Source organism: Sceloporus occidentalis, unplaced genomic scaffold, assembly GCF_023333645.1.
Source record: "Sceloporus occidentalis isolate IW3139 unplaced genomic scaffold, rSceOcc1.0.p SCAF_3, whole genome shotgun sequence".
Taxonomy (NCBI): domain Eukaryota; kingdom Metazoa; phylum Chordata; class Lepidosauria; order Squamata; family Phrynosomatidae; genus Sceloporus; species Sceloporus occidentalis.
Genome location: NW_028316983.1, coordinates 246682685 through 246705767, shown reverse-complemented (window position 1 = coordinate 246705767; position 23083 = coordinate 246682685). Strand labels below are relative to the sequence as shown.

The 23083-nt window shown below is 43.0% G+C and overlaps 2 protein-coding genes across 13 annotated transcripts in view; both read left to right on the top strand.

Moving 5' to 3' along the window:
- The window catches only part of LOC149317731 (ATP-dependent DNA helicase Q4-like), a 50428-nt gene extending 39909 nt beyond the window's left edge, over nucleotides 1–10519 (top strand). For 4 of the 5 annotated variants that reach the window (XM_089518105.1, XM_089518109.1, XM_089518108.1 and 1 more), the window contains 7 exons: nucleotides 3844–4000; nucleotides 5120–5249; nucleotides 6707–6879; nucleotides 7386–7572; nucleotides 7956–8124; nucleotides 8746–8854; nucleotides 9646–10519. In XM_089518105.1, the coding sequence (XP_089374231.1) occupies nucleotides 3844–4000; nucleotides 5120–5249; nucleotides 6707–6879; nucleotides 7386–7572; nucleotides 7956–8124; nucleotides 8746–8854; nucleotides 9646–9767 (1047 nt within the window). In that variant the 3' untranslated portion in view covers nucleotides 9768–10519. Of the gene's footprint in view, nucleotides 1–3843; nucleotides 4001–5119; nucleotides 5250–6706; nucleotides 6880–7385; nucleotides 7573–7955; nucleotides 8125–8745; nucleotides 8855–9098; nucleotides 9334–9645 lie in introns of those variants that run through there. The other variant, XM_089518106.1, reaches the window with a different exon arrangement.
- Nucleotides 10520–12687: 2168 nt separating this feature from the next.
- Nucleotides 12688–22846, top strand: LOC149317730 (solute carrier family 33 member 2-like). Of its 8 annotated transcripts, XM_089518103.1 has the most exons (8): nucleotides 12916–13216; nucleotides 14176–14336; nucleotides 15742–15859; nucleotides 16094–16442; nucleotides 18316–18463; nucleotides 19424–19530; nucleotides 21169–21278; nucleotides 22262–22846. In XM_089518103.1, the coding sequence occupies exons 3-8, from the start codon at nucleotides 15764–15766 to the stop codon at nucleotides 22418–22420; spliced, it is 969 nt and encodes a 322-aa protein (XP_089374229.1). In that variant the 5' UTR covers nucleotides 12916–13216; nucleotides 14176–14336; nucleotides 15742–15763; the 3' UTR covers nucleotides 22421–22846. The 8 variants fall into 8 exon arrangements, with proteins under 8 accessions (XP_089374226.1, XP_089374222.1, XP_089374229.1 ...); XM_089518100.1 differs by lacking the exon at nucleotides 12916–13216 and adding an exon at nucleotides 12688–12894 and having other exon boundaries at nucleotides 14272–14336; nucleotides 15742–16442; XM_089518096.1 differs by lacking the exon at nucleotides 12916–13216 and adding an exon at nucleotides 12688–12894 and having other exon boundaries at nucleotides 15742–16442.
- The last annotated feature ends 237 nt before the right edge of the window (nucleotides 22847–23083 follow it).

Genomic DNA, 23083 nt, shown 5'->3' with positions numbered 1-23083 from the left:
TCCTAAGAGATGAAAATATACTAAAAGAAGCAAAGGAGCAATTAAAATATTATTTTGAAGAGAATATGGACAACGAAGTTAGAACACATATGGTATGGGATGCCTCCAAGGTAGTAATGCGCGGATTTTTTACCCAAAAAAGTATCCAAAAGAAGAAAAAACAAGGAAACAAATTAAATCTAATTTTGAATGAAATTAAGAAGAAAGAGAGTCAATTGAAGAAGAATCCCGATAAAAAAGATCTATTAGAAGAAATAAAAGTGATGCAGAAACAGATATCTATAATCCTGATAGAAGAAACAGAAAAGAAACTCAGATATACAAAACAAAAGTTTTTTGAATCGGCTAATAAGCCAGGAAAATGGTTAGCTTGGAAGCTTCGGAAGAATGCTGAGAAGAAGATGATTCTGAAAATAAAGGAGGGAAACGAAATCTTAACTGATCATCAAAAAATCAAAAAAGCCTTTTTGAAATACTTTCAAAAACTATTTACACAATCCAAGGTAAATAAGACAGATATCAAAGATTTCTTAAATGATCAGAAGATAGTTCAAATAATGAAACACAAAGAACTGAACTGAACAAAGATAATTACCATTAAAGAGATAACAGAAGCAATCAAAAAAATGAAATTAGGTAAATCTCCGGGCCCGGACGGTCTTCCAGCTTTATATTATAAAAAACTGCAATCAGAAATCATCAAACCATTGTATTGCGTGATGAATTTAATCCTAAAAGAAGGAATACCAGAAACTTGGCAATCATCTTACATTACGTTAATTCCTAAAATCGAAGAAGAAATTCAGGAAGTTAAAAATTTCAGACCAATATCGCTCTTGAACAACGATTATAAAATTTTTACAATGATACTGGCCAACAGATTAAAAAAGATCTTAACTCAATGGATAGACGAGGATCAAGTCGGTTTTTTACCAGGTAGACATTTGAAGAAAAATGTAAGAAACATTATAGATCTGGTAGAATATCTGGATAAAAAACCAAACTGTCAAGCTTCTTTTATCTTTCTGGACTATGAAAAGGCCTTTGATTGTATTAATTGGGACTTCTTGATTGAAACTCTGGAAAGAGTTAATTTAGGTAAAAATTTCATAGGATGGATATCAGAAATCTATAAAAAACAAAATGCAAAAATACTGGTGAACGGAAGCAAAACAGATAATTGTCTAATACAAAAAGGAACCAGACAAGGATGTCCACTTTCCCCTCTTTTGTATATAACAGTAGCCGAAATATTAAACAATATGATTAGATCTGAAAAAGAAATTACAGGTATAAAAGTCAAGAAGTTCGAACATAAAATCAAATCATATGCTGACGATATGGTGATAACTTTGTCTAACCCACTAGAGTGTGTAACAAAACTTTTGTCAACAATAAAACAATTTGGAAATTATGCAGGTCTAAAAATAAATGAAAAGAAAACCAATGTGTTAGTAATGAATATGAACAAAAAACAACAAGAAGAATTTACAAAGAAATCGGGCCTAAACATTAAAAAAATTGTGAAATACCTAGGAATAAATTTAACCACCAAAAACTCAGAACTCTTCAAAAACAATTATGAAAAACTCTGGCAAGAAATTAAGAAAGAGCTAAAGAATTGGTCAAAATTGCATCTATCATGGTTGGGTAAGATTTCTACCATAAAAATGAACATTCTACCTAAAATGATGTACTTATTCCAATCGTTACCAATAATCCAAAATGACATACCTTTTAAAACGTGGGAGAAAGATCTAGCACAATTTGTATGGAACCAGAAGAAACCCAGAATCAAAATGAAAACATTGCAAGAATCAAGAGATAAAGGGGGACTTGATATGCCAAGTTTAAAAATCTATTACTACGCATGCTGTCTTGACTGGGTGAAACAATGGGTAAGACTGGAAGAGGAAAAAAATTTACAATTGGAAGGATTTGACTTAGTATTTGGATGGCATGCTTACATGATATATGACAAAGTTAAAGCAAACAAACAATTTAATGATCATTGTATCCGTAAAAACTTACTAAGGATTTGGCTAAAATATAAAAACAAACTAATTAGGGGAATTCCCAAATGGACATCAACGAATGAAGCGTTCTTCGCAAGAGAAAGATTAAAGCAAGAAAAATGGTTTACATATAAAGACGTATTAAAGAAAGAGAAAGGAGAAGAGAAATTTAAATCATTGGAAGAATTGGTACAGGAAGGCTACGAAAATAATTGGTTCCTCTACAGACAAATAAAGGAGAGATTTAAAACAGACAGTAAACTATATGGAATTGAAAAAGAAGAATCAGAGTTTGAAAAAGTGTTAATCTCAGAAAACCAACATACCATTTCCAAACTCTATAAAATATTGTTAAATATTGAAATGGAATCGGAACCTATTAAATTATATATGATAAATTGGGCAAGAGATTTTGGAAATCCTATATTATTGGAAGAATGGGAAAAAAGGTTTTAAAATAGACATTGGATGACCACCTGACATGGGTGCCTTAGCTTTGGTTTTTGCATGGCAGAATTCAGACTAGATAATCCTTGGAATTCCTTCCACCTCAACAGTTCTGGAGGGCCTCTTCTGAACAGGGGAGAATTGGCTACTTCCAAGACCAGAAAGGCAGCCAGCTTGCCACTCCAAGTTGGGAGGACCCTGGCAGATTCTCTTCCTTCTTTTTATGATCTACCATTTCCCTTCAAGTGGACAAGCACATTTCTTTGTATTCCTTCTTTGGTTTTCTGTGGGGTTCCTGAAGGTATAGAAGCCAATTCTTTACCTTAACATTGCCATAAAACCAACCCCCACCTAGGATATTCCTGCATGACAGGGGGTTGAACTGGTTGGCCCTTGTGGTCCATTCCAGCTCCATAGCTGGGCATCCTTATGACTAACAGCATACATCATGTCTGCAGCAGGAGGAGCAGAGTGCTCTGTCATCTTTTGTATCTGTACTGAAGATTACAGGTGAAACAAATTATCTCTCCGGAGGCCTCCCTTTTCTCTTGCTGTCCCTCCTTGAGGGCATCTCCTATATTATCATTTTCATTTTATTTATATTTCTGTCACATGCTATATCCAAAGATCTCAGGATGGTGTACAATAAAGTCATTTTAAAACAGTAAGAATAACAGTAAAATCATATTAAAGATGTTTTCTTCAAGAGACAGTTTATTTTTTTAATTTATTAAATTTAAAAATACAAATAGCAAACAGCTTGTGTACAGTATATACATTATTGTCTTAACAGTTTAAAACCAGTGAAAGTTTAATGCAGTGTAAAGCTTTGTGCAGATGGAGACTTTATAGACTCAGAAGAGACCCTAAGAGCCGTTCATTCCAAGCTCTTCTGCTGTGCAGGGACACACAGTTAACGCATTCTCTCTGACAGATGGCCATCCAGCCTATGTTTAAAAACCTCCAAAGAAGGAGAGTCTACCACCCTCTGAGGCAGCAGCGTATTCCACTGTCGAGCAGCTCTTGAATGAAATCAATTATGGTAGGCCCAAAAGGCTTGGTAAAAAGCAGTTTTTACAAAGCTACCTTGAGTCCTAAATTGGGGGGGGGGGGGGGGGGACAGAATTTTAATATTTATATTCTCCATATTGAAAAGGAAGCAAGCATGTTTTTGGCTGCTCCAGAGACTAGGACATGGAGCAATGGATTCAAAGTACAGGAAAAGAAATTCCCCTTAAACATTAGGAAGAACCAAAAATTATTATAATAGGTGCCAGAATGTCATCAGGGTTGATGCCAGTTGGGCCTCAGAAGGGAGGGCATCTACAGCCAGTGTGGCATAAGAGACTTTGTATGTAACAAATATACTTTCAACCTGCAGAGTGATGAAGTGGAAGATGCAGAAATGTTGGCCGTCTCAGAGGAAGCTGGAGAAGAGAAGCCACACCAAGACAAAGGACAACTAAGAGTATGTTACAGACATGAGAGAGCCATCCCTATTCAGCAGACCGTGGAAGCCCTGGACTTCCGAGAGGAAGGTGAGAGGGCCTAATATCAAAAATTGGGGGAGAAGAAGGTGGGAGCAGGATTACGTTCCCTGAACTCTCCAAGTGAGACAAACCCATCATATGGGGACACAAAATGTATGTTGCTTTTACAGTAGGCTTGGTCGTGCAGTACATGGTTGTATTTTCTGAGCCAAGCTTTGTGCCCTTTCTCTCTCTCTCTCTCTCCCCCCCCCCCCCCCCTTGACCTTTTTCTTATCAACCTGGAAAAGGAGGGATTTTAATCTGCCACAAAACAAATTCTGCGGAACTAAGCAAAAGAGTGCAGGAAGCCATAATTTGCATAATACAGTCAGCTCTCAAATTGGTTTGCTGAGGTATGAAGAATGCACGTCTGTTATAAATGCAGGAAAGTTCATTCAAAAGCAAACAAAGTCTTAGTAATGACCAGGGGTTTAGCCACTGGGAGCACATGTAGTACTGCTGAGCCAAGCATTCCCCATCCTATACCTGTGCATTTGGTTTTCTAGCTCTAGCTGATGATTACTGAGATTCCCTCCTAGGGAGGGAAGATCTTGCATTCAAGAGCTAACCAGCCTTTCAATCTGCTTCACTTCTGAAATGAGGTGTGTCCAGGGTGCTATGGTGTCAACTCTAACTGGCAGCCGTGGCCCTTTGGGGTTTGAAGCAGGAATCTTTCCTTGCCTCATATAGATATAGGAAGCTAGCCTTTTACCAGTCAGACCCTTGGTCTACCTAGCCCTTTATTGCTAATTCTCTTTATTGCAGCCATTCTCTCTGGAAATATATGGAATTTCTTCATGGTCTTTCACCCAAGTATTAACCATACCTGATCCCTATATAACTTCCAAAATCAGATGAGACTGGGCAAGCTCACTGTGGTTATTTTCTGAATTCCAAAACAGATGGAAATAGGCATTTACCATTTGCCTTTTCCCCAGCCCTTGGACTCAAATCCACATTTGTAACCAGCTGGATAAAAACCTGAAAACTTGGATTTATTTATTTATTTTTAATGGGGAAGATATTTAAAAGAGATGATTGCCAAGAAACATTGCATACATTTCCCCCCGAAAAAAAAGACGGTGGCCCCGTGCTTCCACTGAACAGCTCCCTTCTTTCCTCATTTAGGCATAGAGACACTTCTGTGTTACCTGGAACTGCACCCCCAACGCTGGGTGGAACTTCTGCACCCCACTTTCTCGTCTTGCCGAGTGATGTGCTACGGGGGCCCTCAGCAGCTGCGGACAGTTGCTCAAAGGTGAAGAGGGAAGGGAGGAAACCGTCTTGCATTACTATAAGAAGGGATTGGGGCAGAGGAGGGCCAACTGAAGGAATAAGGAAAAATAACCATTTCCCTGCAGTCACTCTGAATGTAGAGTGCAAAACCCATTGCATCCAGAGTTACATGAAAATAAAATCTGAGAATTTAAAAATTAAATCAAAGGTACATGGTGGTGCAGTTGTTAAATGCCTGTACTGCAGCCACTCACTCACATACCATAAGGTTGCGAGTTGAATACCAGCAAAAGGGCTCAAGCTCAACTCAGGCTTGCATCCTTCTGAAGAGGTCGCTAAAATGCATACCCAGATTGTTAGGGGCAATTAGCTTATACTTTGTAAACCGCTTAGGGAGTGCTTAAGTACACTGATAAGCAGTATAGAAATGTATTTGCTATTGCTATTGAATGTAGCAGAGGAGAGCAACACCATGGAGGAGACAGGGCCTCATAACCATCACCAAGCCCAAATACCTTTGTTTTCCTTTTCAGTCCTTCTCAAAATGGCAATAGGAGTAACCTCACTTCCTGCTGCCATTTTGAGAGGGGCTGAAAAGGAAAACAGGTATTTTGAGGTACTATGAGGTTCTGTGGTGTTTGTGGGGTGAGAGTATTTTGCATGTTTTCATGCATTTGGGGACTTTCTATATGATTTGAAGGCAAAGGTTGTTCACAAATCACACATTTTTTAAATAAAATGGGAAAGGAAGTGTTAAGAGGTTTTGGGTAAATACTAGGGAGGTTTAAAGGCCACATAGTTGTGTCCAAGAGCCACATACAGCCCATGGCCTATATTATGCCCACCCTGGTTTATAGCCAACTTAATACATAAAAATATGAAATCCAGAATACATGTAAAACACAAATTAGCAGGGCATGTCATTTATATACAGGCAACAGCTATGGCTGAAAGACCTCAGTGGAATATATTTTACAAACTTTCCCTGCTTGACAGAAGACAAATAAACCCTGGTTTTTATTAAAATATTGGGAAAATCACACTCTCAACTTCAGAGGAAGGCAGTGGCAAAACCACCTTGAAGAAAGTTTGCCAAGAAAACCCCATCATGGGTTTGCCTTAGGGTTTCCATAAGTCAGAAATGACTTGAAGGAACATGACATTTGAAAACCTAGTGCTTTTCCATGGTCAGTGTGGTGCAGTGGTTTGAGTGTTGGGTGACCTTGAGCAAACCACTCTTTCATCCTTGGAGGAAGGCAATGGCAAACCCCCTCTGAACAAATCTTGCCAAGAAAACCCTGAGATAGGATTGACTTAGGGTCATAAGTTGGAAACATCTTAAAAGCAAACGGTAATAAGCCTGCTGCTCCTTCCACTCTTGCACCAGTTTTTGCTGGGGAAATGTATGGTGTACACCTTCCCTGGTTGCAATGACACTGCTAGAACTTCTCACTTGGTGCCTCCTCCTGTCTCCCTCAGGTGCCCTCCTCTTGCCATCTGCCTGGCCCAGCAGCGCCTACAAGGGATCAGCCACACTCACGCCAGCTCTGTGGACTTTGACGTCATTGAGGTGGCCGACTCCATGGGCTGGGAGGTCCTGCCTGTGAAGCGAGCCCTGCGTCAGCTGCAGTGGGACACGCAGCTGCAGAATGGTAACCAAGCAGGGATACAAGCAGGGCAGACTGGCCTGGAAACAGCCTTTTACTCAGAATTTAGAAAAGTTCTCTGTCTGAACTAACAAGTCCCAGGACCCCTCAACCATCATAACTGTGGAGATTTCTAGGAACTGTAGTCTAAAAAAGAGAACCTTTCCAAGCCTTATATCCTGCCTGAATCTCTTGTCAGATAAGGTTCAGGAAGGAAAAATAGAAACTACATCTATATAGAATAGATTTCCTTTGCAAGGAATTGGTAAAAACTCCTGAGTATTCCTTGCTTAAGAAAACCCTACAAAATTCATGGGGTTACAGTAAGTTGACAGGTGACTTGAAGTTATATACACACACTGCAGCACTTTAGAAGTTTTCTTGGCACATTGTTTGGCAATGATTTAGAGCCTGCTGGAGGATCTAGAAATCCAAGGGCAATCTCTGTCTTTCATACATATAGATTTTCTCTCTTGCACGCTCTTACCTTCCTTTCTTACCTCTTGGCTCAGGTTCTCATGTATCCAGAAAAAGTGGAATCCTTGTGGAGTTTAGCGAGCTCTCTTTTCACCTACGCTCCTATGGTGACCTCACAGATGAAGAACTGGACTTAGTGTGTGATTTCCTGCACCATCGGGTGATGGACCGTGAAAAGGCAGCCCTCCGCCAGCTCCAAGTGTGTTTCAAGTCCTTCCAGAGGTGAGCAGCTATAGACACGACTTAAACGGATTTGGGGAGTTAGAGGACAGGCAAAGTCTTACAAACAAAGGTGGGGGTTTGTACTAGATTGCCCTTGAGCTCTCTTCTGAATCTGTGATTCTCTGACTTTTAGACACTGGGATGAAATGAGTGAAATACTTGGTTACAGGGGTGGGAGGATAGAGAACTTTGGCAGATAGATGGAAAAAGGAGCATTCTGGCATGTAAGGCCTAGCAAAAGTTACTGCTCTTTGCCTCAGCATGACTGAGCTTTGCAAAGTATTTGCAAAAGCCAATGACAAGTGATCCCTCATCCTTAATCTGTTCTGCTTTGTAGCCTTTTCTCCTTCATCTCTCTCTTATGTGTCTCTTGCGCTGAGCAGGGTGGCTTTTCGGACATGTGCCTTGTGCTGCGATGGTGGAGGGGAAGAGAGGAGCACCCAGCTGAAGTCCCTGTTGATGGATTATTTTGAGAAGGATATGGTGCTGGAGGAAGCAAATCTTGTGCTAGCGGATGAAGGAACGGATACTAAGGATCTCCAGGACATAAAAGTGAGAGAGACTATTATTTGTTCCTCACAGCTCTGAAGCAAAATGCAGCCCTGGGGCTGCAAACAACCCCCTACACGCCAAAGCAATTTGTGCACCCTTTGGCCTCTCCCAAGAACTCCTTCAGACTGACATTTTTCTGGCAAAAACATAAGGAGGTTCATGGCATCTTCTGAAAGCATCCAGAAATCTTTTCAAGATGACACTAAGGTTGCCATACGTTGGAGTTGACCAAGCCATATAACATTGGAGACAGTTGGTGCAGCGATTAAAGTGCTAAACAAGTTATAGCACTAAGATTCCATTTTAAGTGCCATGATTCCTTCCTGTGGAATTCTGGGATTTGTAGTTTAGGGAGGAATATTGAGAATCCTCACCTGGGGAGCTCTAGTGTTTCCAAACTGCAAAGGCTGGGGTTTCATAAGATGTTGTCATGGCGCTCAAAGTGGAATCAATGGTACTCTAATTGTATAGAATGAAAGGACCCCGTATTCTAAGTAACCAGAGGGTTTTTAAAACCATGTGCTTCAGGTAGGAGAACCAGGACTTGGCTTACCTTGCTGCCTACTGTTACACTTGGCTGGGCTCACCTCACTTTCTGTGGGCTTTGCCTCTTTATTGCAGTTTCAAGGCTGGGAAGACCAAATCCGAGCTGACATCCGCAGTTTCCTGTCCATCCGCCAAGAAGAGAAGTTCTCTGGTAGAGCTGTGGCCAGGATATTCCATGGCATAGGTAAGGCTGCAGATGTCTGGTGAGTCTGCAGTATGAGATGCCTCCTAATACTGAGCAGGTGTAGCATCACATATACTGTATTGTATTATTTTGTCTATGCCCCAAAACTGGGAGTCAGGGACCTTTCTTTACAAGTTAAAAAGAAATGCAAGTGGGAGCTTTATACGCTGAATCGAAGTGTCTCCATTTTGTGTGCCTTTAACCATTTCTCTCTTGTATCTTGTCCTTCCCATGAACTCCGCAGAACATACATAAGGGGGTATGTGAGCATAAGGTAGCCTAGCCTATTCATGAACTTAGCTCAGCTATACAAGTAGTAGAGATTGGCATGAAGAGTAGAGTTGGAGAGAACTCCCCTACTTTGTCTTGTTAAAAGGTATACTGCTTGAGTATTCTTTATAAAAATGCTTGAGAACAGAAGTGTTTTGGATTTTGAAATATCTGTATTTGCATATATGTACATGAGATATTTTGGAGATGGGACCCAAGTCTAAACACAAAATTCACTTATGTTTCATATATACCTTATACACATACACATGAAGGTAATTTTATACCACAAAGTGCATAATTTTGTGATTTGTGTATGAAAAAAGTTCTGGTTTTGGAGTACCGTATTTTGGATTTCTGGATAAGGGAGACTCAACCTGTATGCAAAGAAATATGTTCTCCTGGCCTTTTAAGCCAAAGTTGCACTTAGTGTCGGGAACATCACAGAGCTGACATTTGGATTCTTAACTGTTTTAATTGACAAGTAACGAGACTTGACTGGGATTTCTGTCTCTGGACAGGGAGTCCCTGCTTTCCGGCTCAGATTTATGGCAGAGACCGGCGTTTCTGGAGGAAGTACATCCATTTTGACTTCAACAGGATTATGCGCTTGGCCACAGAAGAGATCATCCGCTGGCAGTGAGTGGAGTCTGCATGGACATCTCAGAAGATGAGCTTCCACAGTGAAAGCTGCAGGCTTCCCAAAAGGCTGTGCATAGGGTCCTCAGGCTGGAGGATGGAACTGATCGCATGGCAGTCAAGTCTCTGCAAAAGGTTTTACTGGCTATAATAGCAGCTACTACTCTCTCGACGTCTCTTGGAACTTTTATGGCAGGCAGAAAGCATCAGTCCAGGCAAGAGAGGAAAAGGCTTGCTTTTATCTCTGGACTCTTCACCTTATTGTTTAATAATAATTTTTTATGTTCAGGTTTTTGTTTTAAATTTGCCTGGTCAACGCCTCTTTTTTAAAACTGGAAGACAGAAGTTATGAGCCATTCTTCCATTTAGAGGGATTTTATTACTTTTATTTACAATGTAGAGTTCTACGTATTTTTCTCTTCATGAAGAGTGTTCCCGAATGACTAGCACTGGTGACAGAGCGGAGGGAGGCTTGGTATGGAGAACTGACATCTGTAAGCATGAGGGTGAAGATGGATCTTCTTCTGTAAGACAACTGATGGCACAAGTCTGAATATTGCTGTCAGCAACTTTTAAATGTCTGCTTGTTGCCATGCTCAAAGCTGGCATCTTCACCTCTGTACATGCATTTCAGTATCCAAGTACACCAAGGGATATTTGCACAACGTTGATACCATTTAACTAGAAATTACTGTCAAGCAATCTACTCTAGCACTGATGTTTCAACTGATCCAAAATATCCTTCCTGTAATTAATAAATACATAAAGTTTAAAATGCAATGATAGTTGCTTTTCTCGGTTGTTTCAACAGAAAATGGGTGGATAATTGTGCATCTTTGTGTAAGGAGAGAGGGTGAATATAATTATTTGTTCTTATTTGCCATCACATTGGCTTTTCACTTAAGGCAACCTATAAATAAAAGACCACCTAAAGCTCCTGCTTTTAACAGATCTTGCAAACTCAGGATAGACATGGCTTCCTAGGTTGAGTCTCCCTGCCTGTAATGCATCCTCCTCTTTTCCTGACCTTGAGTAAGTCACTCTCTTGTGTGGAAGGCAATGGTGGCAAACTCCTGAACAAATCTTGCTGAGAAAACCATTAGCCACTGATTTTCTTGCTACAGAAGAGCGGGATATAAATAAAAGTTTTATTTTATTTATTATATGAGTTAGTCATACCAATTAGTCTCAAAGGTGTCTATCTAACAAAAGTTTTTGTACACATACTGTTTTCATATTGCTATCTAGTTACGCAAGGGCTATATTTCCATAAGCAAGGAAGGACAATCTGGTAGCACAATTGTGTTTGTTCTTTCAACTGGGACTCTACCCACAACCCTTTGCCCTGCTATGGTCTTCTCGCTACACAGACAGTATTGCTTTTTCCTTCTGTGCCCCTCAGAGGCAGAAAGAGAGGAAGGCTGCTAGATGGATGACTTCAGAGGAACTAAGAGCAGTGAAGGTTGGGGTTTTTTGAGGCGTCTCATCCGCAGGATGGCCATGAATCGGGATCGACTCAATGGCAGTTAACAACAAAAAACCCAAGCGCTGAAATCCTTTGTGAAGTCAAAGGCTCTCATGGCCAGCATCCATAGTTTCTTGTGGGTTTTTCAGGCTATGTGGAAACATGTTCTAGAAGAGTTTATTCCTGACATTTCACCAGCATCTATGGCTGGCATCTTCAGAGAATGCTGGCATGAAAAGAGTGGGGTATATGTGTGTGTGTGTGCTGTGTGACTCTAGGTTGGCATGAGTGATTTCCATGTTAATCTGTGTACTGTTCTGTTGCTGAAAGGCAAGGCCTGAGGGAGGGAGAATATGCAGAGCATTTGTGTCTGTTTAATTAGAGAGTCATTGGGCCCATACAGACAGGCCAAAATAAAGCTGCTTTGGGTCACTTTGGAGGTATGTTGTTTAAATGAAACATGCATCTTAAGAGGCCAGAAGCTGTGCCAAAGCTGTGCTCTAGTCCTTAGGACTGGAGCATGGCCTTGGCACAGCTTCTGGCCTCTTAGGACGCATGCATCATTTAAACAGCATACTTCCAAAGTGACCCAAAGCAGCTTTATTTTGGCCTGTCTGTATGGGCTCATTGTCTGCAGGGAAAACCCTGATCCTGAGTGGTTTTCATTTGCATTTTGCTGGGTCTCAATTTTGGTGTTTTTTGTGACTGGCAGCCAAACTTTGTTCACTTCCAGGGTTTCTTCTTTCCTGTTGAGGTTGTCCAGGTGTTTGTGGATTCCAGTGGCTTGCTTCCCTGTGGCTTCTGGCCTGATAGTTGTTGGCAGGGTCCTGAATTTCAGTGTTTTCAAACAGTATTTTATGCCCAGGATGGTTTATAGCACCAAACCCAGGAATAAACCCTGGGTGGTTTAAAACAGCAAAATGCAAAGAGCCCACAAACCCTATATATGCCGAAATGCTTCTTGAGATCTCCATTGCCCTGAGGGTTTGGGGGCTCCTTTTCTCTGTTGGGAAGAAGAAGGCAAGACAGCATTGGGCGCCTCATTGCCATAGAGTAGCACCTGCTACTGCCTAGAGAGGCCGCTACCGCGACTATGGCGGCACTTCCGGCTGCCAAGCGCACAGGCCGGGGTCATAGAGAGGGGGACAGAGCGGCCCAACCATTCGGCTTCGTTCTCACATAATGGTTTCGAACTGATGCCTCGAGTTGCTTCCCCCCCCCCCCCCTTTAATGTGTGCTGACGGAATAAAACTGGAACTCTTGCCGCTCGAATGGCCAAAGCAAACTCCACCATAGAGAGGCAAGGGGCAGAGCGTCGAGGATTTTACCAGAGGCACGTGACAGAGCGTCGCCACATCACAAAGAGGCAGATGGTCGGGGCTTTTACCACAGAGAGGCAAGGGGCAGAGCGTCGGGGCTTTTAGCATAGAGATAGTAGGGACAGAGCGTCGACACCGACTATAGAGAGGCAAGGGAAAGAGCGTCGGGGCTTTTACCACAGAGAGGCAAGGGGCAGAGTGTCGACACCTACCATAGAGAGGCAAGGGGCAGAGCGTCGAGGATTTTACCAGAGAGGCAAGGGGCAGAGCGCCGGGATCTCCCCCACAGAGTTATGGGGCAACATAGAGATGTAATGCCAGAGAGCCTGGGCTTTTACCATAGAGAGGTAAGGGAGGGAGCGCCGGCATTTCCAAACCCTCGACCCAAGAGGGAAGTCTCGGCTTTCTGTGTGTGAGGGAATATTTTCCATTTCCAAGGCGCCAGAGAAAAGGCTTCCTGAGGCAAGTTGAGCGCCACTTCCGGTTTAAAAAAGGAGGATTGAACTCGTTCCCGGAAGTTGAGGCGAAGGACCCGGATGGACACGATGGTGATGGTCCTGTTTCCGTTCCTTTCCTCGTCTCAAGGCACTTCCGTTTCCTTCCTCTGCGGTAGATGGAAGAGGTTTCATGCGCTGTCTCTGGGGCGCCCCCCTGCGGCTGGAGGGCGCTGTGAGTCGAGGCTGCCATGGCAACGGCGGGGAGGGGGAGGTTGAAGTCATGTGACCACACATACACAGAGTGAGTGGGCACTGGAGGGGGTTGTTTTTGACTACAACTCCCAGAATCCCCTTAGCCCCCCCCCCGAGGGCCAAATCAGCACAAGCTGAGAAGGGAGGGTATTATAATGGACTACAGCCCCCAGAATCCCAAGGCCAGTGCTGCCCTCTGGTGGCTGTGGGGATTATGGGAGTTGCAGTCCTCCAGAGTGAGCATTGCCCCAAGCATTGAGGATGAGGCTCAGCTGCAGGTCTAGGATGAACTAGAACACATGGCTGACAGCAGTTGCCCAGAGGGAAACACTGGGGAGTACTCGCCCATAGGGAAGTATAGGAGAACACTTGTGCCTAGGGAAGCAGTGAATATTTGCCCTATGTTTCCCTATGGCAAGCATCCCCCAATTATTCTCTATTGGCAAATATCCTATTCCCCTATGTTTCCTTATGGGTAAGTGTTCCCCAATGATTCCCTATGGGCAAATACTCTGCAATGATTCCCTATGGGCAAGGACAGTCTGCCCTTCTTATACACGGATTCAAGCATCCACAGTTTGAAAATGTTTTAAAGAGTATAAATTTCAAATATCAAACCTTGATTTTCCATTTTTATAAGGGACACTATTTGCGATGTCATTATATTTAATGGGACTTGAGCATCCAAGGATTTTGTTATCCACGGGGGATCTTTGAACCAAACCCCAGCGGATAACAAGAGTCCACTGTATTCCCCAATTGTTCTCTATGGGCAAGTATTCCCCTATGTTTCCTGATGGGAAATACAAATTAAGAGGTAAAGCAAAAGTCCACTTTGAATGCGGAGTCTTTTTTATTAACTGATGGTATGTTTCTGATGTCTGCAAACTAGAAAGGATGTTCATGTAGCATGATAAAATAAAACATTGTATTCCACAGACGGTGATACTGCGGCTCCCAAGGCTAACGTCGCCTTCATTTTGGTACAATGGGTGCGACATTTCCATCCGTTTCCCCTTGATTTTCCTCTTCCAGGACATGCCCCAAGGATGGAGTGCTGAAGAGTAACTACCGCATCAGTTTAAAAAGGAAAGAGACTGGTAATTATGGAATATTTCTCTGGTTTTGCTTTAACTTTTAAATGTTTTGTTTTCTTTGGTCAACTGCCTTAAGGCCGCTAAGCAAAGACTAGGGCTGCATCCACACTGCAGAATTAATGCAGTTCAAAATGATAAATTGTGGGATGTGTAGTTTTGTGAGATATTTAGCCTTCTCCATGAGAGAGCTCTTGGGCAAGTCACACTCTCTGAGCCTCAGAAGAACACAATGGGAAACCCCATGTGAATTATCATCATTATTATTATTATTATTATTATTTCTTACCTGGCTCTCCCCATGGATCAAGGCAGGGAACAACGATTAACAGACACAGCATAACAGTTAAATCAATTACATTGATTTCTGATGTTAATTAAAATGCAAATCAATTAAAAATGGCATGGATACAATTTAAAAGGGCAAGATATATACATATTAAAGCAATCCACATTTAAAGTTCATCTTTTGAAATCCACAATTTAAAAATCATCTGGGTAAGCCTTCTGGGACGGTCTTTAATGCTGTTTTGAATTCAGACAAATGTTGACAAGAAATCAAGGACCAGTATGGTGTTACAGATTAGGATGACAGATACAGATTAAACACAGCAGACGCAGAGTGGAAGGGAATTATCACATATTTTTGGGGACTGGATTCTGTCATTTTTAATTCTGCATTGAAAATTGGATCCTAACAGCCTTTGAGCTTCTGAAAGGGTTTGAAAATGGTTTTGAACAGAAAAATGCAGGTAATTAAGGCAGCCATGGTAAGGACTATGCATGGCATAGTGATTTGAGTGTCGGGCTAGGACTCTGGGAGACAGGCTTCAAATCCCCACTCAGCCATGGAAACCCTCTGTGACCTCAGCCAATCACACTCTCTCAGCCTCAAGGGAATGCAATGGTGGCAACCTCCTCTGAATTAAACCTGCTAAGAAAACCCTGTGATAGGGTCTCCATAAGTCAGAATCGACTTGAAGGCACATAACAATTTGAAAGGACAAAGGACTAATCTGCACTGCAGAAATAATGCAGTTTGACATTGCTTTAACTACCATGGCTTAATGCTATGGAATTCTGGGGTTTGTAGTTTTGTGAAATATTTAGCCTTCTTTGTCAGAGCTCTGGTGCCACAACAAACTACAGGATTCCAAATTCCCAAGATTCCATAGGGTGAAGCCATGACAAAGCAGCGTCAAACTACATTATTTCTGCGGCACAGATGCAGCCTAGGTCCTTCATCAAATTGCAACTCTCAGGATTCCATGGTAGGAATCCATGGCAGTTAAAGCAGTGCCAAACTGCATTATTTCTGCAGCATAGATTAGACCTAAGCCTTCCTTCTCCATAGTTTTGCCATTCTACTTGTCCCTTTAAAACTGCCCATCTTCCTTTCTCTTCCTTGCAGGCTGGCGACCAGTGGCCGAAGAATGAAGCTCAAGTATGGCATCCTTGGAATGCTGTACTTTGTCCAGGGAATACCCTACGGTCTGCAGTCTGGACTGCTGCCCATCTACTTCCGAATGGTGGGCCTCTCCTTCACCAAGATTAGCCTGACAAAGGTCCTTTATGCACCTTGGATGTTCAAGGTGATGTGGGCACCTTTGGTGGACCATTATTTTGCCAAGAAGACCTGGCTGTTGCTCACCATGTGGGGTTTGGTTCTGGCCTGCCTGGCTTGCTCTCTAATGACACCAGAGGTCAACTTCCTCCCCGTGGCCCTTATCTTCCTCTTCATGAACTTCTGTGCCTCCATTCAGGACATAGCGGTGGACGGGGTGGCCATCCAGTTCTTGGACTTCGAGGAGATTGGCTACGGCAACACCATCCAGGTCGTGGCCTACAAGCTGGGCTCTGTAATGGCAGGAGGTGGCCTGGTGGCTTTCCTCTATCACCTGGGCTGGAGTGCCATCTTTGTATACCTGGCTGTCGTCTTCACCTTGGCCATCATACTCACCTCGATTTCTGACCTGAAGTTAAGACACGGGCGTCCATCTGTGGACAGCTTCATCAGAGTTGGCACGGTGAACCCCTGGAGCATCCTTCGAGAGCTTTTCCATGTTCCAGACACTCGTTGGACTGCTTGTTTTGTCTTCATTTACAAGCTGGGTGAGTCCGTGGCACAATTACAAGGAGCCCTGCACATTCATTGGGGGTTAGGGATACAGGACCCCTGCGAAAGTGGAAAAACCACAAATAAGAAAACATTTTTTTTAAAAAAAAGTGAGAGCACACCTCTCTAGAATCTCTTTATCATCCTTTACAGTCTTTACAGTCCACCAAACGTTGACAGTAAATTTGTGCTGAGGAACCTACAAATGCCTAGAGAAGTCTTCCAGTGAAACGTCTGGTAAAAGTTGGCCATAGACTGTGCTGAAGGGCCTAGAGATTTCTAGAGAGAACATATTAATTAAATCCGCAGGAGTCAAATCCACCAATATGGAGAGCCAACTGTATTAATTTGGGATTCATATATACCTCAGATAACCAAGAATGTATCCACACTGCAGAAATAAAGCAATTTGACACCACTGTGACTGTCATAACACAATCCTATAGAATCCTGGGATTTCTGGTTTGGTGAGTTATTCAGCCTGGTGTGTCAGAGAACTCTGGTGCTTCTCTAGAATACAAATCCCAGGATACTGGAAGACAGAGCAATGGTAGTTAAAGTGATGCCACACTCTCTCAGCTTCAGAGGGAGGCAAAGGCAAATCCCTCTGAACAAACCTTGCCAAGAAAATCTCATGGTGGACTAGTCTTAGTGTTGCCATAAGTCAGAAATGGATTGAAGGCAACACGACAACAACAAGCTGCACTGTTTGCTACATTATTTCTCAAAGTGGTGCTACTCCAGGAGGTAGCTTTGTGAACTGGTGCTGGTCCCTGGAAAGTAAGGTTCTCAAACTTCCATTTTTATGCATGGAAATCCTATATTGTTAGTGCTTGAAACCCATTTCCATATTGGGGCTGTAAAAGACCCCAAATCCCTTCTCCTTCTGTGTCATGTCTTTTTAGATTGTAAACCCGAGGGCAGGGAACCATCTAACTAAAAAGATTGTATGTACAGCGCTGTGTAAATTTACAGTGCTTCATAAATAAAGGTTAATAATAATAATAATAAGTATTACTTACATGGGAGCGAGGGGGGTCCTGAGAGCACCATTAAGAGTCTTGGAGGCCATGTACCACATTTCCCCTACCCCATTCTAAATCAATTGACATAAGCTGCCTTGGGATCCATAATATGGGGGGAAAGCAGGATATAAATAAATACCTACATAAATATTTAGTACCATGTGGTGCTGGAGAAAAGTGCTGGGAATACTGTGGATAGCCAAAAAGACAAACAAATGGATCCTTGGACAGATCAAGCCTAAAGGCTCCTTGGAAGCCAAGATGATTGAACTGAGGCTGTCGTACTTTGGTCCCATCATGACTAGGCATGAATCATTGGAAAAGGCAATAATGCTAAGAAAGATAGAAGGCAGCAGACCGCATACCAGATGGTTAGACCCGGTCAGGAAGGACATAGGCTTGAATCTGCAGGACCTGAGCAGAGCAGTGGAGGATTGTATGTCTTGGAGATGTCTCATCCACAGGGTCACCATGAGTCGAGATCAACTCAAGGGCGGTTAACAACAAATGGTGGGAACCTTGGCATACCCTCCAGCAGTCTTGCTTAGTCCTCTGCTATCCCACTGTTTCAGCTGCTTTTAAAATGGCCCAATTTCTCTCTCCTCCTCCCACTTTCCCCTTCAGCTTCGTTCATTTGCTGCAAACTGTGTTCAAAGTGCAAAAGGAGTTTGTACTCAACTAACTCAGCTGAGGGAAGAGGAAGAGAAGGGGTGGAAGCTCAGTCTTCCCAGGCAAAAGCAACCTGCTGCACCCTCCTGTAGCCTGTGTGTTCTTCCTCCTTCATACCTTTTGCCCTCTTGGCCATATTGCAGAACTGAACTGAATCTCTTTTTTTTCTTTGCAGGTGAACAAGGCTCCATTTCCATGTTCCCCCTCTTCCTTCTGGAGCGGCACTTCTCTCCGCAGGAGCTTGGCTTCTGGAACGGGATTGTGGCCATGGCCTTCTCCATTGCAGGTTCCTCTCTGGGGGGCCATCTCATCTCTAGACGAAGGTAATGTCACCCCTCATGGAAGGAACGGACAAAATGTAGCCAGGGGTCACATGCAGCTCTCCAAATTTCTACACCATTCCATGTCTTCTAGGGACAAGGGGAGATTTTAATCAATTTTTTAGCTGCCCTGGGTCATTTTAGGGTCAGGAGAAGCCCCAAAATGACTTCCTTTTCCTGTTGTACAAAAGCCCTCTTCTGAACTTAAAATGGTCTGGGCAGGGGAGCAAAAATATTGTGAACATGCCCTCTCACTCCGTGGAGAGTATTTGGGGACAAAGCATAATTCTAAATTTTTCACTGGGGAGGGGTGTAGTGTGTGTCTATGCAGCTTTTCAAGGTTTCCTGAGTTCCTAATGTGGCCCTCTTGCCACCAACAGTTGCTCTACAGCAATGGTCCTCAAACTGTGCTCTTTAAGGGATTTTGGACTTCAGCTTTTTTCAGAGGGTGTGGCTTTGCCTTCCTCTGAGGCTAAGAGAGTGTGATTTGCCTAGAGTCACCAAGTGGGTCACCAAGTAGGTTTCTATGGCTGAATGGGGATTTGAACCCTGGTCTCCTGGAATCCAGCGTTCAGACCTGGATCTATACCACATTCCTTGTCCTAGAGTTTTCTCTAGAGTTTTCTCAACAAAATTTGTTCAGAAGAGGTTTGCCATTACCTTCCTTTTAGGTTCAAAGACTGTGATTTGCCAGAGGGTACCCAGTGAATCTCCATGGCCAAGTGGAGATTTGAACCCTGGTTTCCCAAAATCCTAGTCCATCACTCAAGCCATTACACCACATGGACTCTCAAGAAGCTGGACTTTCCCTTAAAGCAAGCCCAACTTCTTCATTTGCCTCTCAGTCCTCTGCCCTCTACTCAAATGAAACAGCCCTTTATCCTCAAAGGTGTCTTTGGTTGTATTTCTGTTAACCTGATCTACCTTCTCTGCTGACTTCCCTTGGTGGCTTATTCTTCCCAGGAGTCCCTTGCCTCTGCTGAAGACCCTGCTCATAGTCCGTTTCTGCAGCCTGACCATCCAGACACTCCTGGTGGCCTTCTATCAAGACAAAGTGACTTTCTTCGAAGGTGAGTTGCTTGGCCTCCACATGGTCATCTTTCATACCATGCTCCTTGGGACTTGGTTTGAGTTGCATCCAGACAAAATACACAGCCTGGCTTCCAGAAGTCTCAAATTCTACCACTTAGGATGACCTGGATGTCTGTATGTTTGCAGAATGCAGGGTAAGAACTTGTTCTAGAATAAAGACACAGGAGGAAGAGGCCTTCTGTTCCCACAATAGTGTAGCAAAAGAAATGCTGTTACTGGCATGTTTTGAACACACTTGATCTCCTCTGACTTTGAAAACTCAGCAAGGTCAGGCCTGGTTAGTCCTGGGATGGGAGCCCACCAGACAACTCCAGAAAGGTCTAGGAAAAGATTCCTGCCTGAACTCACTGATGAGCCATAGCTGCCAGTCAGAGTTGGCAGTACTGGGACCGTATCAAACAGCTTCCCATGTGGCTATGCAGAAGGCCCCAGGTTCAGTCCCTGGCATCTTCAGGTAGAACTAGAAAGGAATCCTGTCTGAAACTGGAAAGCAAAAGCTGTCAGTCAAAGCTGACATTACTGGCCTACATCGCTAGACTAGGTTGATTCAGTACAGGTTGAGCTTCCCTTAACCAGAATTCCAAAATCTGAAATACTCCAAAAACCATATTGTTTTCCATGGATGACTGAAATAATTACACCTTTGCTTTCTGATAGTTCATTATACACAATCTTTGTTTCTTGCACAAAAATAATTTAAAATATTGTGTATAAAATTACTTTCAGGCTATGTGTTTAAGGTGCATGCGAAACATAAAATAATTTTGTGTTTAGATCTGGGTCCCATCTCCAGGATATCTCATTATGTACATATATGCAAATACAGGTACAGTATTGCAAAATCCCCAAAAATTCAAAATCCAAAACACTTCTGGTCCCAAGCACTTTGGATAAGGGAGAGTCAACCTGTATAAGGGCAGCTTTAGGGTTTCATTGTCACTGCAGTAATAATGCTGTTTGACAACACTTTTACTGCCATGATTCAATACTATAGAATCCTGGGATTTGTAATTTGTTGTGGCACTAGAGCTCTTTGACAGAGAGAGCTAAATAGCTCACAAAACTACAAATCCCAGAATTCCATAGCATTTAGCCATGGCAATTTAAAGTGGTGTCAAACAGCCTTAATTCTGTAGTGTAGATAATAGCCTTAGATGGACCAGGACTCTGAATCACAGATTCCTATATATTACTCTTGTTAATTGCATCTTTTCTCATGCTTTTTCTGCACAACTATTAAAAATCTGGGATATTGGTCTTCATTCACTGATGGTGCTCAGCGTGGACCATAGAAATGCATTATGGGAATAAAAGCCACAAATGGAGGTCACTGAAGTGGTAGATTGCACAAAAGCCTCTTTCATGTCCTAGAGAAGTACTATGCATTTGTGATTCTCATGCTATCTGAGCTTGCTTTTTTTTGCTAGACAACAAAAACCTAGTTCACCAAGACCTGGCACTAGATTTCTGCTCAGTATTGCTCGTGTGGCTCTGCAATTTCCGAACCTTCAAACTACAGCTCCCTCCAATTGCTGCAAGCCCAATGGGTGCTTCCCCTTGACCTCCCACTGGCTCTAAGTTAGCTAAATCCTCTCCTTCTCCCTATCTCCTTCCAGTGGCCGCTGTGTTGAGCATCTGTGTCCAGCACTTGATCGCAGGGCTGATCACCACCGTCACATTCAGCTTGATGATGCGTTGCTCTCAAAAGGCGAAGGATAGCATACAGGTACGGCTCAGGCCTCTGTTCTCCCTCCAACCTGAACAAAAATATGTTGCTTTGTTCTGGTCATTGCTGCTCTTCCGCCCCCAGGGTCTGGCATTTAAAGCAGGACTGGGGATGCATCCACATTGCAGAAGTAATCCAGTTTGACACTTTAACTGGCATGGCTCAATGCTAGGGAATTATGAGAATGTTTGTTGTGGCACCAGTGCTCTTTGTCAGAGATGTCTAAATAGCTCACAAAACAATAATTCCCAGAATTTAATAGCATTGAGCCATTGCAGTTAAAGTGGTGTCAAACTGGATTATTTCTACTGTGCAGATACATCCTGGCTATGGTATGCCCCACATAAAGATTTGTATAACCCCCCAGGCACTTTTTTGCCCCCCAAATGTTTGCTGAGATTTGGGGGGGACACTTTTGTCATTCCTTTGTACACTTCCTGGGCCATTTTAGGTCTAGGATATGACTTTCTTCCATTACAAAGTGACACAGAAGATGACTTTTGGTTCACTTCCTATTGGGGAGAAAAGGCCTCTCCTGGGTTTGAAATGGCCAAAAATGTTGTGAAACTGGCCCCATAAACCCTGCCAAATGTGGGGTACTGCAGGGGTATGTGGTCCTTAAAGGTCCCCTGGGACTGTCCCTCAACAACTATCCACCAAACTTTGACAATGGGTTTTTTGTGGGTTTTTCGGGCTATGTGGCCATGTTCTAGAAGAGTTTCTTCCTGACATTTTGCCAGCATCTCTAGCTGGCATCTTCAGAGAATTCTCTGAAGATACCAGCTACAGAAGCTGGCGAAACATCAGAAACAAACTCTTCTAGAACATGGCCACATAGCCCAAAAAACCCACAAAAAAACTATGGATGCCGGCCATGAAAGCCTTTGACTTCACATTTGACAATGAGGTTGTGACCTTTTCCAGGGTCGGCTGTTCAGAGTCCTTGCACTGCGCTGCTTATGCTGGCTCCTTTCCCTCCACAGGCCACTCACTACAGCTTTCTTGCCACCCTGGAAGTGCTGGGCAAATTGGTGTTTAGCACCCTGGCAGGTACCCTGGTGGACTGGCTGGGGTTCATGAGTGCCTTTGGCATCTTCCTGACCCTCTCCTTCACCTCCGTCTTGTACATGCTCAGAAGATGACAGCCAGCCTTTGGAAAACGACTGGAGGGGATGAAAAGGAGGGGATGGTCTTGTCATCTGGAGAGAGAGAAATAGAGATGCCCTAGGAGCCTTCTTAGGATCTCTATAGCCCCAGAATAAAGGCAAGTGGCAATCCTGCAGCCCTTAGGACGGACGTGGAACATTAAATCCCACCCTTCATAAACTTTGTCAATCCTCAGTAAAGAGAAAGGCAGGCTTTATATCTTTATTTTAGGGAGGGAAGGAACCTCAGAGGGGAAAGACCTTGCCATATGGGCTAGATATACAGTACTCTTAAACACAGCCATTCAGAACCTGGGGATGCCCCTTGAGTCCTTTTCAACTTTTTATTGAAATATAAAATTTATTAGAGAGGTATTTTGTAAGCTGCCCCAGGGACCTTTAGAAGTGCACAGTGTCAAAGAAATAAATGATATTTTAAATAAACAGGCACCATGGGTCTTCATTCTGTTGACAGTATGATTATATTTTACATTTTGCCTGTTTCTGGTGATGTGATTTTAAACAATCTGTATTGTTTTGGCCTTTGTAAGCAGCCTTGAGTTCCAGAGCTATGAAATGCATAGAAGAAGGCGGGCTATAAGGGATATATATAGGTTCTGCGGTCTCCCAGATGTTACTGGCTGGACTTCTAGACCAGGG

Excerpts from the sequence above, each read along its gene's own strand:
- LOC149317730 (XM_089518100.1), top strand. The coding sequence starts at position 15,764 with ATGAAGCTCAAGTATGGCATCCTTGGAATGCTGTACTTTGTCCAGGGA. Across the intron at positions 19,531-21,168 it reads CAAAGTGACTTTCTTCGAAG|TGGCCGCTGTGTTGAGCATC; the intron begins GTGAGTTGCTTG and ends ATCTCCTTCCAG. Across the intron at positions 21,279-22,261 it reads AGGCGAAGGATAGCATACAG|GCCACTCACTACAGCTTTCT; the intron begins GTACGGCTCAGG and ends TTCCCTCCACAG.